Source organism: Aspergillus sclerotioniger, assembly GCF_003184525.1.
Source record: "Aspergillus sclerotioniger CBS 115572 chromosome Unknown BO94scaffold_1, whole genome shotgun sequence".
NCBI lineage: Eukaryota > Fungi > Ascomycota > Eurotiomycetes > Eurotiales > Aspergillaceae > Aspergillus > Aspergillus sclerotioniger.
In genome coordinates, this window is record NW_020290991.1 from 1,275,620 (window position 1) to 1,291,150 (window position 15,531).

A 15,531-nucleotide genomic window follows, 5' to 3' on the forward strand; every position below is an offset into this window, starting at 1 on the left:
CCCTCTTACTAGATCGTAGATGCAAAAGCCATAATCAACAGGGATATCTACAGAGGTACCGTCGCACTGGGGCAACGTCCATTCGCGAGCCAGTAAGCAATAATTTAGATAATGATAATGTGGGAGCGGATGTGGGAGCGCCACTGGTTATGCAGGAACCAGCGCGCGAGGTTGGTTCTGGAGTGGTTAGCCACATCATCGACACCCCAACATTCCACCTAGCAAATCCATCGGCTGGGCAATGCACCACCAAAGAAGCTTCTTAAATTATGATTAGTCCGACTATGATATCACATTGGCCACGGTTTAGACATCCCTTGCCGAATCGCGGCCATCGTCCATGCAGGTACAAGACATACATGGACGGTTAGATAGCAACCCCATGAATACCGCTCCACGCATGGTGGTCTGACCAGACCAGCCATCATAAAGCTTGCTATCCATGGCTCCATGTATGTCTTTTGTCCCTGGGTCCGGTCATGATTGGCCCATTCCAGATCAAACAGAGGAGCAACTCCATAAGGTCGGGTTTGGGCCAAGAGGTATCTACGCGAGGGACATGGATTTTAGTTAACTCACTTAGGTACTTACAATTCCGTAGTTCGGGGTTTCATCCCTTCGTCATACGATCCATCGGTTGAGGCTCCCATATCTTTGCTAGCAGGGTCTCTCGTTGCTCGTGAGATGATAGAGGTCTCGAGAGTCGCCACGGAACTGACTACGTCAAAGGCGTACTTGATTGTCATGAGCTAGGTCCGTGAAATGGATTTCTCTGTCGCGAGCTATCCTAGTTAGTTACCTACCTCCTGAGAGTCATGAGGCGAAAAGCACCGACACCGAGTCCCGCAATGGTGGATTTCCGTTAGAGAGAAAGCGCAAGCGCCATTATGACGGTGACTGGGGAATTCTGATTGGCAAAAGACAATTATTCAGGGATTATGAATCTTTTTGGCTCCAACACCTCCACCAGCGTTTCCAAATACATTTCATTTTAGCGGAGGGGGGATTGTGATCAACGGGCGAGTGAGTGTCTATGGCAGATGACTGGCGGGCTGATCTAGCGTTGGGGAGGGAACTGGCCAGGCTTAGCTCCGCCCGTAGCGAGGCTCGGGATGGTGCCAGACCACGAGATTGAACAGGGCGGAACCAGGGGTAGGACCGTCCTAAGGTGGATGGTGGCCAAGAAGGAAAGGGAAGGAGACTACTCCATAACAAGAAACGACAAGTGATCAACATTGGTCCCAGCAAAAGGGGGTGCTGGTTGCCCAGAGCATCATTCCCACGACAGGCGAACTAATTTCGGAATTCCAGACAACGGTCAGTACGATGGATATCTACTACGGACCACTAGGTACGATTCCCACGCCAGTCCCGCCAGTGGGCATGGGCCGCTGAATGGCTGCCGCCTTCATACCTAGTAGTATGCCTAGTATGTCTGTCTGGTAGGTAGTCCTGACCTCTCACTGCCATGTCTATCGCTTGTTTCATTTCTTCATGGGGGCAGTGGCGCGTCGTGATCTGAGCGTCCATCGTTTTGCTTTTCCAGGTGTTCCTTAGGGGTTAATTAAACAACTAAACACTATCTGCGCAGGTTGCGAAATGCTAAGCTGGAATGACGCTAGTCCAAGAAGCAAGATCTCCGGGTCCACTGAGACGAGTGTATATTGTCTAGAAAGAAAGATTATTGTATACATTAATATTGATATAATCACAATGCAACGGGGCATTCCCTCATCACGCCGTCCGCTTATGCAGACAAATAAATGTAACGACTCGAACCAAAAAAGGGGCATTAGCTATGTTCTTGGCGTGTATGGTTTCAAGACATCGCGGCGTTATATATCCTATCTTATTCACATTATACGGATACTGCTCGTTCAGTATAGAGGCAGATTCGCGTCCTGTGTGCCCCTCGCAATGACTTCCTCGAGAGTCCAACGAGGGGGCTCTATCGTTTTGGGCCCCTTTGAGCTGTCGTCGATGAACAATGGATCCCTCAGGCCACCTGCAATTCCTGAGGAGAACTTGAGCCGCAAAGCATCACCGATCTCATCGCACGCCTGCAGGATGCGATCGAGATCCTCTTTGGTATGGGAGGCCGAGATGCAGAGTCGCGCCCGAGAGAGCTCCAGGGGCGTGGCTGGGTAAGTCACAACAACAACAGAGATCTTGCGTCGTAGCATTTCCCGCGAGAATGCCGGCATTTTAGCAGGGTTATACAGCATCAAGGGAACAATGGGGGAGTCATCGTGTCCATAGACAATAAAACCAAGTCTTTTCAATCCTAGTCGGAGGTAGCGCGAATTGAAGGCAAGTCGCTGCATTCGCTCCCGTCCCTCGCCAGGGTGGAGAGGATCCTCATCAGCAATGAGGCGAAGCGAGGAGTAGATCTGAGCCAGGACAGGAAGGGACGGCACCTCGCCGAATATTTGGCCGGCGTTGGTGCAGCGCAGCTTGTCAATAATGGCCTTGTCTGCAGCGATATAGCCACCATTGGCTCCGAAAGACTTGGTAAATGTTCCCATGAGAATCTCGACTTCCGAAGGATCGACTTTGAAGTAGTCACAAACTCCGCGCCCGTGACGTCCAACAGCTCCGATGGAGTGTGCCTCGTCGACAAATAGGTTGAATTTGTACTTCTTCTTCAGATCCAGAATCCTGGGAAGATTGCACATGGTTCCTTCCATGGAGAACAGGCCTTCCACAGTGACAAGAATCTTCTTCCATGGCCTATGCGTGCGAGGCTGGCCTTGAGAAATTGCTTCTCTTAGACGCTTTTCAAGGTCAGCCATGTTGTTGTGCGCGAAGACCTGGATGGCCGCGCCAGACAGACGGGCGCCAAATCGGATAGATGCATGGTTGAGCTCGTCGGACAGGATCAGACATCCCTTTTCCATGAGAGCTGGGAATATAGTTGCATTTGTCACAAAACCCATGGAGAACACCATTGCAGATTCTTTCCCCACGAAGCGGGCAATTTGATCCTCTACCTCAGCATGCAGCTTCGTTATTCCAGCATCGGCAGTCGACGCAATGCAAATGCCATCCCGCCGGAGTGTTTCCTCAGCAAAGTCGGTGCATGGACCTTCCGACTGAGCAAAGCCAAGGTAATTATAAGAGCTGAGATTCAGCGTATCAGTAGTCGTTCCCGTAAGGCTGAAATGTAGGTTGTCCTCCGTTGTCCGATCAAGCAAAGTTACATGTCTGCCCGGGACACCAATGATCGGCCTCTCAAAACAATCGTTAATTCTTTGCTTCAAACGTCGTGTATAGAAGCTCTCAAAATCGCTGTACAATGAAGCATAGCCGTTTTGGGGCCTCAAGTGCCGGTAGGTATGAGAGCGGAACCATTTGTCCATAAAATCATGAAAGTGACCGAGGAAGATCAGGACAAGAAAGCTTATGTACGTTGTCAAAACAAAGAAGTACGGAGGCTCATCAATGACTGGATCAGGGATTTCTCCACCGGGGTGCTCGCTCGTATAGAGATGCGATGGATCGCCCAGGGGTCCGAATTCGGCGTGCTGCTTCGCCAGCTTTCGAATTGCCTCCGGGTCGGATGGTGCCTGGTTCGGGGTTACTGCTGTAGTTCTCATCGCATCGGGAGAGCTACCACTAACAGCGCGAAGGGAGGCCACGGCAGTGGAATGGGCAGTAGGAGAGTCGGAGGGTGCACCAGAACCGCCGCCGCCGGTCGCTGCATCTTTCTCGGGGCGTGCTTTACTGCGCTTCCACCGAGGCATCATGGATAAAGGGGCCCGATAGAGGTACTCAGCCACAAAAAAGAAGTATACCGACGACGAAGGGTGCACCTAAGCTCCGGCGGCTGAGCAGGCAGTAGTGAGACGGGGATAGGGGAGGTTGTATCGTGAGGTCGCTGAACCTCCATCATCAATCATGTAATGGTGAGATGCGGTCCCACTCGGGTCGCTCGGAGCGCCCGTTCATTGGTGGCCGAAGCCGGATGACTTGGAGCGGAGACTCGGAGTTCATTGGCCAGATCGCTGACTCAGCATGGGCTGATGGCACATGGAGCACGTTGCATTGGCATTTAATCATGTTCCAGTTCCATATCCTGGATGAAAGATTATTGCTTCTCCATCGGTCGGGTTGTACAGGCCATGGCGCTTGGTCCTATATCCTTCTAGACAATTCCTTGCTCATGTCCGACATGCATCTAGTTAGCCTCATCAGGCAACTGACGTTGGACGACAAGGCTGTGGAGTGACAGCAGCATCTGTTTAAAACCAAGCCTTGTCACAGTACTGTACGTTGTAGTACCAAGCCCTAGCAGAGCCTTCACCAAAATAGAACACTCCCCTAAGCTAGGTTGAGCTGACAATTCCAGTCAGGTTGTATTGGGGGCAAAAATGCGTCGGAAGACACGGTTTGTCTGTGTTTCCGATACGCACGCCTACACACCGTCAGAGGCTGGCTTCAAACTTCCAGCTGGAGATGTCTTAATCCATGCTGGCGACCTCACCAATCACGGGAGCTCCGCCGAATTGCGCAAGACAATGAGTTGGATCGCTACGGCTGAGTTCGAAGTCAAAATCATTATCTGCGGTTAGTTGTCCTCGACACCAAGACTACCCAACCCTGGTTCTATACTGCTTTACTCGAAAGGCCACTCGTAGGGCTGAGGGGGTAAGGCGGGCTGTATTACCGAAACTGTGCGTACTGAGACAAGCGATCACCAGGGAACCATGACATTACACTAGACCCGGGTTTCTATGCTGAATACGGGTCCCAGTTTTACGGTCAGCGTCTAGAAGATACCCAGAAATGCATCGATATCGTGACTCAAGCATCACCTTCAATAATTTATCTCAGGCATCAGTCAGCACTAGTCCGGCTGACGCGATCCAACGGCCCAAATACTGTCTTCAAAATCTTTGGTTCTCCATATTCCCAATCATCCGGGTCTTGGGCATATGGGTACGAATCTTCAAATGCTGTTGCGCTTTGGAACATCATTCCATTGGACACGGATATTGTCGTAACGCACACGCCACCTTGGTCTCACTGCGATAGCCGGACAGAAGGCATATCAGTTGGATGCAAAGCCCTGCGGGGTGCGTTGAGCAAAGTTCGACCGCTGCTGGCAGTTTGCGGTCATGTGCATGAATCTCGAGGGTCTGAGAGGGTGCGATGGTATCCGAGGCCAACAGCAGCAACAGTGGACAGACAAGGACAGCAGGATCAAGTTGTCCGGAATGTTCTGCCTCCTCCAGGAAGTAGAAAACAGAGCCTTGTCGATCTCACTGGCAAGAGGGCACCAAAGTTAGATAATGATCAATTTGCTGTCAACAACATTCGAGCGCTTGTCGGCCAACTGTTCGGACCATCACAGAATGCCCTACTATTGCCGTTGCCCGAGCGGCCGTCGGAAAGGCTTCAAGGCTCCGAAGCCGATCAACCAACGTCATCCTCTCCGTTTTCATGCCTGAAAGAACATCAGAGCGGCGATCAGGACGGGCCATACACTCAGCGGCGCGAAACATGTATAGTCAATGCAGCGATCATGGCAACCAGTTGGCCGCACCGAGATGGGAAACGGTTCCATAGTCCTATTGTGGTTGATCTAGAACTCCCGGTCTGGGAATAGGGAAAGCAGGAACTGAATATCACGGACTAGTCAGTGTATCCCATACTTTCTGCCCTGAATCTTCAAGCTCGGATTGAATCGGATGATTGGTTTTACAAAGTGGGATGTCGCTTGCTGTGCAGCAGGCTGCTTGAGCTTTGACCTGCGGTTTGACGTATGGCTGACCGCTTTGGGTGGGATGCATCGGTAGTTGCCTTGGATTTTGGGGACAGTTCAGTCATGTAGCTCACCCCCATACTGTTTTGAGTATTCGCCCCGAACTGGCTGGGAGTGGTTGTCAGTCACAGTATGTGAGCAGGAGTAAGTTACATCATGACTCAGTGGCAGCAAGGCGGTGGCTGTTGTGGTGATGCTTCCTAGCTCCCTTACTCTTTGTCTTGTGTCGAGCCGTCATTCGGTGAACCACAAATCTGGGGTCGAACAAGTAGATCGGGAAAGTAGGGGCAACACGGCGGGAGAGATGTCCAGCAACGAGTAAACCATAATATCCACTTTGGTTGAAATTCAAAAGCAGCGAATAAGAAGCACCTAAGGGCTGGTCAGCCATGCGCGATCACCTGAAACATGATGTCGATGAATGACATCCTCCGCTCATTATATTAGAGGACATGGCATCACCAGTCACTTGGAGTGGGTATGATACTATGGACTTGGATGCACTCTTGGTCTATGACAGATTCCGGGAGCAGGTGTGACTTTTCTTGGTCATCCACCAGTAAAGGACAAAGGGCAGGGCTCGTTTGGAACAGCCCGCGGAGGCGAGGCGCTTGGTGCTGTCGTATGAATGGAGACGGTGTGATGTGGCGGGGTTGAGAGACCAAACGAGCCCACTCTTAGACTTCTGGCTTGCTACTGTGTGCGTATTCTGTGAGTACTCCGGCCTGCTCCCAGGGCGTTTGAATAGCATCAAGGGAACACTTGAAGTACTGTGTACGTGGGGAAGTTGATTCCCAATCCATTATCGCATGGAAATGTTTTACCCACAGTGGGTCTTTGGTCGATCTGAATGTTCCATATGGGTTATGATGTCAGTTGGATTTTTCCCTGCATTTACGGCATTTTAGTCCTATAGGTTTTGATTAAAAAAACTACCATTAATTAAGTATCCTCGATGGTCTAACGGTCATGATTTCCGCTTGTCAATCCTTAACAGGAACAAGCGCGGGAGACCTGGGTTCGACTCCCAGTCGGGGAGATCTTTTTTTCTTGCTTTCAGTCATCCCTAGTCCTATCGAAGATCCCATGTTTTTGTGCTCCATGAAAAGAGAACAATGCATCGCCTGTCAAATGACATAGACCTCCACGATACACTTACTTTCACACATCCGAGTAGTTGCCCCCAACCAAGAACGCTGCTGAAAAGAGAGAGATCGCTAGCTGAGCCTACGAAACCGCTAACGTAGATTAGTGCTCAGCTGCAACTGAGAGGCCTGAAAGTGACAGAAGTACGTCAGTAATCCGTACGTATGAAATAATTCAGGCATGCCGCTGGTTACGACGCTGCGAAAACCAGGACGCAGTATGAAACCGAGCAACGCCACTGGGCTGAGGTCGGCGCGCTAAAGAGGCATGAATTTCCAGCCAGCCAGCCGTGGTCATCGATTTTGTATGGGGCCCGGTGGGTAAGGACCAGTGCTCAAGACGGCTAGGTAGCCGCCGGACTGGATTGATAAGATGCAGTCAGGATTGATACTCGCCGGTATTATTGGTGAGAGCCGTAGTAACCTCCGGGTGCAGCTGATGAAGTGACCGGGATGTTTCGCAATGCTTACTGTGTCACCAACATCGAGAGCGTAGGTAACTCTACCACGAGGCACTTGGAGCCCTTCGGTTTGACCTGCGCCTCCACACCCCACATGAAGGCTTGCGTTGGCGGATGATGTGAGCCAGCAAGGTACGAAGTGGTCAGCCAAAATCAAACGGTAGGCCGTCTCAGGAAATTCCCTGCTCATCATCCCACATGGAGGAACACGCCTGGATTCCAACGCTCATCGGAGACGGTCATACGAATGCTGTACACCATCTCGGCTGAGTGGAAGGTCAATTATCGGTCCTGTGTCAAGTGTCAACGGCAAAACAATAGCCGCTTCATATGATCCCGCGCCCGAGCCGGCGATGGGCCCAGAGCGCCCGCGTAAAGCTTCAGAATCGGCGGGCTGGCTTTAGGTTATTGTTAACATCTCGCATCACTATCCTTCAATCACACTTTAAAGCGCAAGCCTTGACGGAGAGCTGCACCCCTTTCCCCTTATTCCACGTCCGTCCAGACGCCCTCATTGGATAGATGGGATCACGAAAGTGAAGCATCTGCGATGCAAACTAATGCCGGGACAATCAGTGCATGGACAGTGGGCGCAAATTGTTGGCTAGGCCATGTAACAACCTTGGGGTCGGGTGCAGATGACTTCGTCCAGGGTCCAATTACTCCTTCGAGAACAATCAGCTCGACGAGGAATGTTCGGCGCACAGCGCCCTGGGCACGGATAACACAGGGTGGGACAGGCAAGGTAATCTGACAGGCGATTGCGTGGTGCAAGCCAGGCCGAGCACCAGTACGATCCAAGCATTGACCAAAAACCCATGCTGCCATGCCTCTCCAATCCGTTTGACTTTCACCGTTTGATGCCGATCGAAGTGATAGATCTACACGATTTGGGGCCCCTACCCCACGAAAATCCCTGGGCGCACATACACCTTGTGACGGAGTAACCATCCTGATGAATTGAAGACCATGCCACACCAAGGATCGATGCCAACTTGTAGCCGTGCATGCTAATCGATACGCTCAGGTACCGAGGGTAGGTAAATAGGGCGCTCATGGTGGGCGGAACCTTCCGGGATCAACCCACGGGACTAATTCACGCGCGCCCGGATCGGCTCGATCATGGCTGTAACCACGGGCGCCCCTCCAGGTACAGTGCGCATCTTTTAGGTGTCCCTGAAGCAGATGGAGGTACCCCATGCATATGTACGATGTAAGAATGAGTAAATTTTGCGATATTCCGGCACCTCCATGGCGCTAATCCATACGGAGCATGCCGTGAGGGTCGGCCAAGAGGAGGGGAGGAAGGAGAGAAGCGAATTCGCTGAGCCAATTCAAGGCTGCAGAATCCAGCATATCCTATCCGGTGAGGCGACCGAAATACTTGGGCGTTCGGATGCAGGCAGAAAAGCGCGCGCAGGTGACTGCGGACATGATTGGACTGTAAATCCCTCCCGGTGAAGGCAATAGTCGTGGGAAGAGATGGTTCGGCCTATAGAATGGCTGGAAAGAGGCCCCAAGGTGGTGTGAAGGTTAGTAGGGATGAGTGGTGGTCGTGCGGGGTTTCCTCGCTGCCTCCTGCCCGGAAGGATGACACTGGACTGGTCGGTGGTCAGCCCCGATGGTAAGATCCGATCGAGCGAGTCTCGGATTAGTTGGCTGTGGGGGTTCTCACGGATCAATCAGCGGAAGAAAAGACTACTATCTACCACCACCTCCCGAGTACCTCTTGTCTTGTTCGCTCGTGGGTTGCCCCGCAGCTCAGGCTGATGACGGTCGCGGTCGAGGAAACTCGCTCATCTGCCGCGGACCACCAGTCCAAGCCCAGGTGGATGACCAAACAGACAAGAGTCCTGCAGACACCCATGGATTCGGTCCGCCTGCGTCGTAACTTTGACGCTAAGGATGGGACAGGCAAGATGGATTTCTAGCCAAGCGCCGGCCTTGACCGTGATGGAGATGTGACTGTGAACGGCCCAGCAATTCCATCTTACTCGATGCAGTAGTCGCACGTACTAAGTATGGGACGAGGAGTCCAATGGCATTATGGACAAAGTGTCAGTACTAGTCTTCACGTACTCCGTACCTTCTCCTTCTTTCTCTTCTTCTCCTCCTGCTCCACCGGGTACAATCCGAGAGAAAGTAGTAACTGCCATGTAGTTCGTCGATGGATCTTAGATCAACATACAGTAAAACACAACCGGGGTATTTGTACCACCTCAGTTCCTGTTTCAATTCCTCCATCTTGCAGGTCGAGAACCCCTTCTCCGGCTCGGCTTTTAACTTCTGGCTTCTGGCTTCTATCTTCTATTCTTATGTGGTTCCTGGACATTGTATGAATCAGTTCTCCAACGTCCATCCACGAAGGCATCAACGATTGACCGCTCCTTGACAATCGTCCATCGTTGGTCCTCTACCAGACCGGAATGAATTGTTGTCCCTACCAAAGCGGGCCCTGAGATTCGTTGTAAAACGACTCCATCTTGGTTTCAGTGTGTCAGTTCACCGCTGCTTTGAAGTCTGCCGGCATATCAAGAGGAATTGATTATCATCATTTTGTTTACAATATTCCTGGATTATCATTATTGATACTATCATTATTTTTACTATCATCACTATTCCAACGGAGAGAGGTCAGAGGATCGCACCTGGCTTTTACAATTGTTGATAATCAGGGACTCCGACCTGTTGCTACTATTACTATACGGTCTACGGAGTATATACTTCCTTTTGGCCCAACTGAGAACTGGGCCACCAACCTAGCAAGCCCACCCAACCAAAGTCGCCCAGTGGCATCATCGAGCGTCTTCCAGGAGCTTCACCAGCGTGTTGGATCCGTTTCTCATCATCATTATTCATCCTCGCTGGCCTCTGACCTGCTAGGCAGTACCAGCAATCCTGACTAAACGTGGTGCCACTTCATCTGACCATCCTTCTTTGGCTATCTTTCTACTTTTAGCTTCTCCCCAGGGAACCAGCGTGGCGCAGCGTGCTTGAATTCGGACTGTGATTTGACTTGGCTTTCTCTGCTTTCTTTATTTTCTGAATTTTAATTTTGGAAATTTCCTTAATCCTTCCTATCATTGTTCGTCTTTTTCCCTCCTCCTATGATATCGCTTTCCCTAATTTGACTTTTCCCCTGGCCTCTCTGGGATTTTGCCCCTCAGCGTTGGTCGCCTCTCCCGGGCAGATACCTACTACCTGCCTGCTAACTAGTTTTACCCTGCGCCCCTCCTCGCTCCCCCTCCAGCGCATAAGCCGAGCTACGGATTTAGCACCAGTGGCCCGTCGGACCCCTCCTTCTTTACCTCCTGGGCGCAATTACTTCCTGGGCGCAATTACCCGGGCCAAATACTGCCCCTGTGCTTTTCCCCCCAGTCATTGGGTCTCGCCCGGGATTACGTCCATACACCGCGGATCGGTAATAATACCTAATAACTTACACCTATCTTTGTTATTTTGCCTCCCCCAGCTGCTATTACTGCTGCTGCTGCTGCACTGCACAGGCGGACTTGTGGACACTGGACAGACCTGAACTTATTCAACTTCTGCACGACTCACTCTCACTCATCACTCATCACAATCTCACCTGTCTCCCCTTCTTTATCCACCCCTGCGGCCGGTTTCTTCCTCGCTTTTGTCATCCCGCATCCTCCCCTTCTTCTGTCTTCTCCGGGCTTCTCCATGAATTGGCCGCATTTTCGATCGGAATCTTGACTATGCGCCATTGATCGTCACCAACACCCACGTCACCCCATCCGTCTATCCGCCCGCCTTTCCCATTCTCAGGTACCTTCCGGAGTACACATCCGCACTGTCACTGCATCTCCAGGTTCGCCTCCCTTTGTTTCCGTTACCACCGCTTTTATACCGCGCCACTCCGCGGTAATTGTCACCTATATCGCTCTTTATCCACCATCAATCTCATCAACCAGTTTATTTAAACCACACCATCGGCATCGCATTGGTGGTTGGTTTATGTTTTCCAAATTATCTACCCAAGTCTTCTGCAGACCATGTCATCAACGCCAGATATCAACCCATATGAGGTGTTGGGGGTTCCGAAAGATGCGATATTAGCTGATATCAAATCCGCCCATCGCAAGCTCGTTCTAAAGTGGCACCCTGACAAGGTCAAGGTCAATGATGAATCTCTGAGGAACAAGGCTCAGGATGAGTTTCAAAGAGTGCAGCAAGCCTACGAAATTCTTTCGGATGAGACAAAAAGACAAAAGTACGATGCGAAGGCTCGCTTAGCTGAGCTACGTCGCGAGGCGCAGGCACAGGGAGTGTCTGTCAACATCGGTGGTGCATCTCCCTACCCGCGGGCGAGCGGCTCGAGCGGTGCTCGTGAGTTTCGCAATGGACGGATATACGAAGAGAGGACCCCGGCCGATGCTCCCTATTTCGATGAGGATCTTCAGTTCTCCGAAGGGTCGCGATCGACATCACGCAAGTACGACGAGTTTGGAAAGCGACCCACCAAGCCATCAGATGAGAAGAAGAAAACCAAAGGCGATACTCCCAGTGCTCGCGCAGCAAAGGATATGGCTCGCGACAGTCCAAAGACGACCCACACCAGTCGCGCCAAGTATCGTACCAAGGAACGCAGACGGGAAGCATTCGAGAAATACGACCGGGCCGTTCCGTACAGTGATTCTGATGATGATGGGGGTGCATCCGACTCAAGTGCCTCGTCGGTTTACGTGAGGATCAAGCGGCCCTCCGAAAAGCGCAATCGGGACTCTTCCTCCCGCAAAGCCAGACCGACAGAGTCGTCTCGCCGGCGCGAGCCGGCGCGATACGACAACGATGAGTATACCGATGAATATGAGTCGAAGCACGACAAACTGCACACCACAGCCCGAGATTACATTATGCGCTCCAAGGGAACCGTGCCTATCGAGATCGATAGTCGGCCGCAAGGGTCCCGTTCGCCACCACGCCGTCATAACTACGAATCAGCAGATCGAGAGTCATCCTCTTCACGGCACTCAGATAGGTCGAAGCGGCCTAGCAAGGAAAGCGTGCGTACGACCAGCTCTCGCAGTGGATCATACGAGAAGCTCGAAACCACGGCCCGGTCCTACGAGACAAAGGTGCCTAGCATGCCGACTGCGGCAACTTCACCTGCAGCCAAACTTCCTCCATCCGTCCGGCCTTCCCTGCAACCCTCGCGGTCTGCAAGCTCCGCACAATCCCATTCCCGCCCCAAGGGCATTAGCCGCTCTGACAGCCTCGGACCTATGGTCTATGAGCTTAGCTCGCGGGCAGCGAAACTGAGAGGAACGGACAAATACGATTCAGGGTACTCAAGTCCAAGTACGCCAGAAATGGCATCTGGGGAGATCCCGTCTAAGTCAACTCGGTATAAGATCTTGACGAATCCGGATATGGTGGTGGTAGAACCCAGCATACCGCCACCACAGAAGTCTCCGAGACACGCAAGGGGGTACTCACCGCCACGTCAAGAACGTCCTGCTTCAGGGCGCCCTATGCCGAAGCCTCCAGTCCGAAGCAGTACTTACGCCTACCCCACGGAGCACTCGCCACGCTATGAGCCCGCACCTCGTCCAAGTGCATCCAGGCAGTCTTCCAGTCGGCCTCTTTATCGCGAGGTTTCCTCACCAAAGGAGAAAGAGTTCAGGTACGCGCGAGAGGTGGGACCGGAGCATATTCCATCACGCGATCCTCACATTCGACAATCGTATGGAGACTATGCCATGCCACCCTTAGAACGGCGGCAATCCGCTTTTGCTCGATGAGAAATGATAACGACAGTCCCGAAGTCATATGATTCGATGCTCGACCCCGATGTGCGATGAGGTTTCCTGATATATTCATTGATCTACGCTTTTTTTTTTTTCGCTCCACTCATCAGTGACACTCACAAGTCCCCCCTCCCTCTGCTGAAACTCGACATCTCTCTACTTGATTGTCCGGGTACTAGCATTCTGTGACGTCTTCCAGAACTGGGCATTCAACGCCAATACATTCTCTTCCTTCTCGGATAACATTGTTTTTCATACACAATCCCATCTTCGATGAGTGTCATAATCTGCCTTTCTTCTTTTGAACCTGATATTCTCGCCTCTTTACACGATATACCTGTTATTATTACCATAACTTCGGCTACTTTTGCCGGCGCATGGGCCGGATTGACTTGATGCATTTCACAATATTTTGGTGGTGGTCCTGGGTGAACGGCGGTGGGAATGAGCATCTAGGAGTACATGACGATTACGAATGACGAAATTGATTTGGGAGGAAACTTACCTAGTACAGTACACAGCGGAAATGAAATATGAACGAACGAGGTTATAGACAGGTTGGTTTTGAGTTTCTAGGGTGTATAGAACCTAGGGAGAAATCGGGTATCCATGCAGTTCTGAAACACATGTTCTTTGTCCGCGGGCTCGGTCCCAATTCGTAAGGCTACCTTTCATTATTGGGTAGACACCTCAACCACGTAACGTGACCGGAGACAAAGACAACAGCCTTGACTTCCGTCTTCCAATGATCAAGCCATGTCGTGTAGTACAGACCGCATGACATATACTTCTTACAGCATAGATATTGCTCCGCCTCGATTTCCCGCAGCGCAGCTTCTCTCCATCATATGCATTTCATTGTAGCTTTGGATAGATTGAATATCATCATCATCGTTGCATCATTTTGCGCCTCATTCCACGTTGTATACGTAGCATGGCAGCCTCGGAAGCTTCTTCCTTTATTCTTTCATTCTTTCATTTTCTCAGTACTTACGTATATACGTCCGTTGTACTGGAAGTGTCAACCATACATCCTTTATCCGTTCATTTACATTTAGCTATACGAGTACTCTCACACGTACCTTCCATTCTAGGCTAGTGTGGTATCCTTCTTTCCTTTTCTTTCCTATGTCATAAACTCAGACATATGAGGCAAAACAACATATAACTACCGAATTAGAATAAAGTATATGTGGTGATCACGTGGGGTCACACATCAAAGTACGCTGGATTGTCCTTGGGTGTCATCTACATCATCATCATCTGGGTATTTACATCATCGAGATATATTTATAGACTAGATATTCACATGACGGATCTACAAACACGCAGTATATCATATGAGCAAGAAGAGCCAAGATAGTTGCTGTGATTCGAGGCTGTGTAAGATATCTACATACTTTGGTGTTAGCGAGTGTGGCGTGCCGAAGATTCCTATTCTATAGGTGGTATGGTTGGTGTATACATAAATATGGTAAAGATTCCAGTTCCAGCGTTTTATTACTAATTTTACATTACCGGTTTTCGATGATCTTTTGTGATGGTAAGGTTTCCTTGTTTTGGGTTTGTTATTTGTGGGTTAAGTATACACTGATTTGTGTGTGTATGTATGTGTTCTATCTTATATTGATCATGCCTAGGAGATGATGATGATGAAGGAATAAGTAACTACTAGATAGGTGTTTTTGTCTTGTTGGTTAAAGAATATCAAGAGTGGATACAGGTACTCAAGAACCAATATATTAATGATATGCAATAACTGGCATTCATGGATGCCTTGATTCAGAACGTGAAGAAAGCGGGTATAAAGACCTAAGCTAACAGATACATCATATATGACCGAAGTTCGACAGTTGATAAATTGCTGTCGATGTTGCTGTTGATCCTGGGATTTATTTATTGCTGGGACATGAGCTTACCTGGATAGTTACTTCATTCTGAGTTACCGGTCGTCAGGTCTTGGTCAAATATGACAGCGGACTTATCTCGCTAGTAATGAACATGAAAGAGGAATTAACCTTTTGTATTAAACCCCCATCATAGTTTCATGGCCACTCGTAGGCTTCTGCAACGCACCAAACATTTACATAGAAAGGCAATAGGGACATGTAATGTGAAAGGAAAGAGATAATGAAGATGGTGAGCTAGAAACGAACCGGGTATGTATGAACATGCATGTATGTAATGGTGAGGAACTATGGATGATCAAGTAGGTGTTGGCTTCCCGCTCGTAGTCTTCTCCCAAAGATTAGTTTGCCTGCTCTCATCTTCCTCACCAAATACGATGACTGCGCTAGGAGACACGCTCAGGCGGATAGAGTAGATTAGACGGGTGGTCTAAGGGGTAGCTGTAGGGTGATTATGCGGGAGGTGGATGGAAGAGAGGCCAC

At 50.4% G+C, this 15,531-nt stretch overlaps 5 protein-coding genes and 1 non-coding gene across 6 annotated transcripts; 3 read left to right on the forward strand and 3 right to left on the reverse strand.

Moving 5' to 3' along the window:
• Nucleotides 1–1,631: 1,631 nt before the first annotated feature.
• On the reverse strand, nt 1,632–4,058 carry BO94DRAFT_15467 (putative serine palmitoyltransferase 1). Its single transcript, XM_025605834.1, has one exon. It carries the CDS (start codon nt 3,744–3,746, stop codon nt 1,878–1,880), a length of 1,869 nt encoding a protein of 622 aa, XP_025473355.1. The 5' UTR covers nt 3,747–4,058; the 3' UTR covers nt 1,632–1,877.
• BO94DRAFT_15468 (Metallo-dependent phosphatase) lies at nt 4,059–5,942 on the forward strand. Its single transcript, XM_025605835.1, has 2 exons — nt 4,059–4,566; nt 4,701–5,942. The coding sequence occupies exons 1-2, from the start codon at nt 4,371–4,373 to the stop codon at nt 5,606–5,608; spliced, it is 1,104 nt and encodes a 367-aa protein (XP_025473356.1). The 5' UTR covers nt 4,059–4,370; the 3' UTR covers nt 5,609–5,942.
• BO94DRAFT_529966 (uncharacterized protein) lies at nt 5,782–6,570 on the reverse strand. The gene is made up of 2 exons (XM_025610574.1): nt 5,978–6,570; nt 5,782–5,872 (listed from the first exon to the last, which is right to left on the reverse strand). The coding sequence occupies exons 1-2, from the start codon at nt 6,153–6,155 to the stop codon at nt 5,835–5,837; spliced, it is 216 nt and encodes a 71-aa protein (XP_025473357.1). The 5' UTR covers nt 6,156–6,570; the 3' UTR covers nt 5,782–5,834.
• Nucleotides 6,571–6,713: 143 nt separating this feature from the next.
• Nucleotides 6,714–6,803, forward strand: BO94DRAFT_t10. Its single transcript has one exon. It is a non-coding gene; the product is annotated as a tRNA-Asp (tRNA).
• A 1,095-nt stretch (nt 6,804–7,898) lies between these two features.
• On the reverse strand, nt 7,899–8,427 carry BO94DRAFT_541397 (uncharacterized protein; the record flags this gene model as incomplete). Its single annotated transcript, XM_025613044.1, has 2 exons — nt 7,899–8,251; nt 8,301–8,427. The coding sequence occupies 2 exons, from the start codon at nt 8,425–8,427 to the stop codon at nt 7,899–7,901; spliced, it is 480 nt and encodes a 159-aa protein (XP_025473358.1).
• Nucleotides 8,428–11,386: 2,959 nt separating this feature from the next.
• BO94DRAFT_453818 (DnaJ-domain-containing protein) lies at nt 11,387–13,135 on the forward strand (the record flags this gene model as incomplete). Its single annotated transcript, XM_025607579.1, has 2 exons — nt 11,387–12,018; nt 12,061–13,135. 2 exons carry the CDS (start codon nt 11,387–11,389, stop codon nt 13,133–13,135), a joined length of 1,707 nt encoding a protein of 568 aa, XP_025473359.1.
• Nucleotides 13,136–15,531: the final 2,396 nt, after the last annotated feature.

Excerpts from the sequence above, each read along its gene's own strand:
- BO94DRAFT_15467 (XM_025605834.1), bottom strand. The coding sequence starts at position 3,746 with ATGATGCCTCGGTGGAAGCGCAGTAAAGCACGCCCCGAGAAAGATGCA.
- BO94DRAFT_15468 (XM_025605835.1), top strand. The coding sequence starts at position 4,371 with ATGCGTCGGAAGACACGGTTTGTCTGTGTTTCCGATACGCACGCCTAC. Across the intron at positions 4,567-4,700 it reads AGTCAAAATCATTATCTGCG|GGAACCATGACATTACACTA; the intron begins GTTAGTTGTCCT and ends AGCGATCACCAG.
- BO94DRAFT_529966 (XM_025610574.1), bottom strand. The coding sequence starts at position 6,155 with ATGGCTGACCAGCCCTTAGGTGCTTCTTATTCGCTGCTTTTGAATTTC. Across the intron at positions 5,873-5,977 it reads GGCTCGACACAAGACAAAGA|CCAGTTCGGGGCGAATACTC; the intron begins GTAAGGGAGCTA and ends AACCACTCCCAG.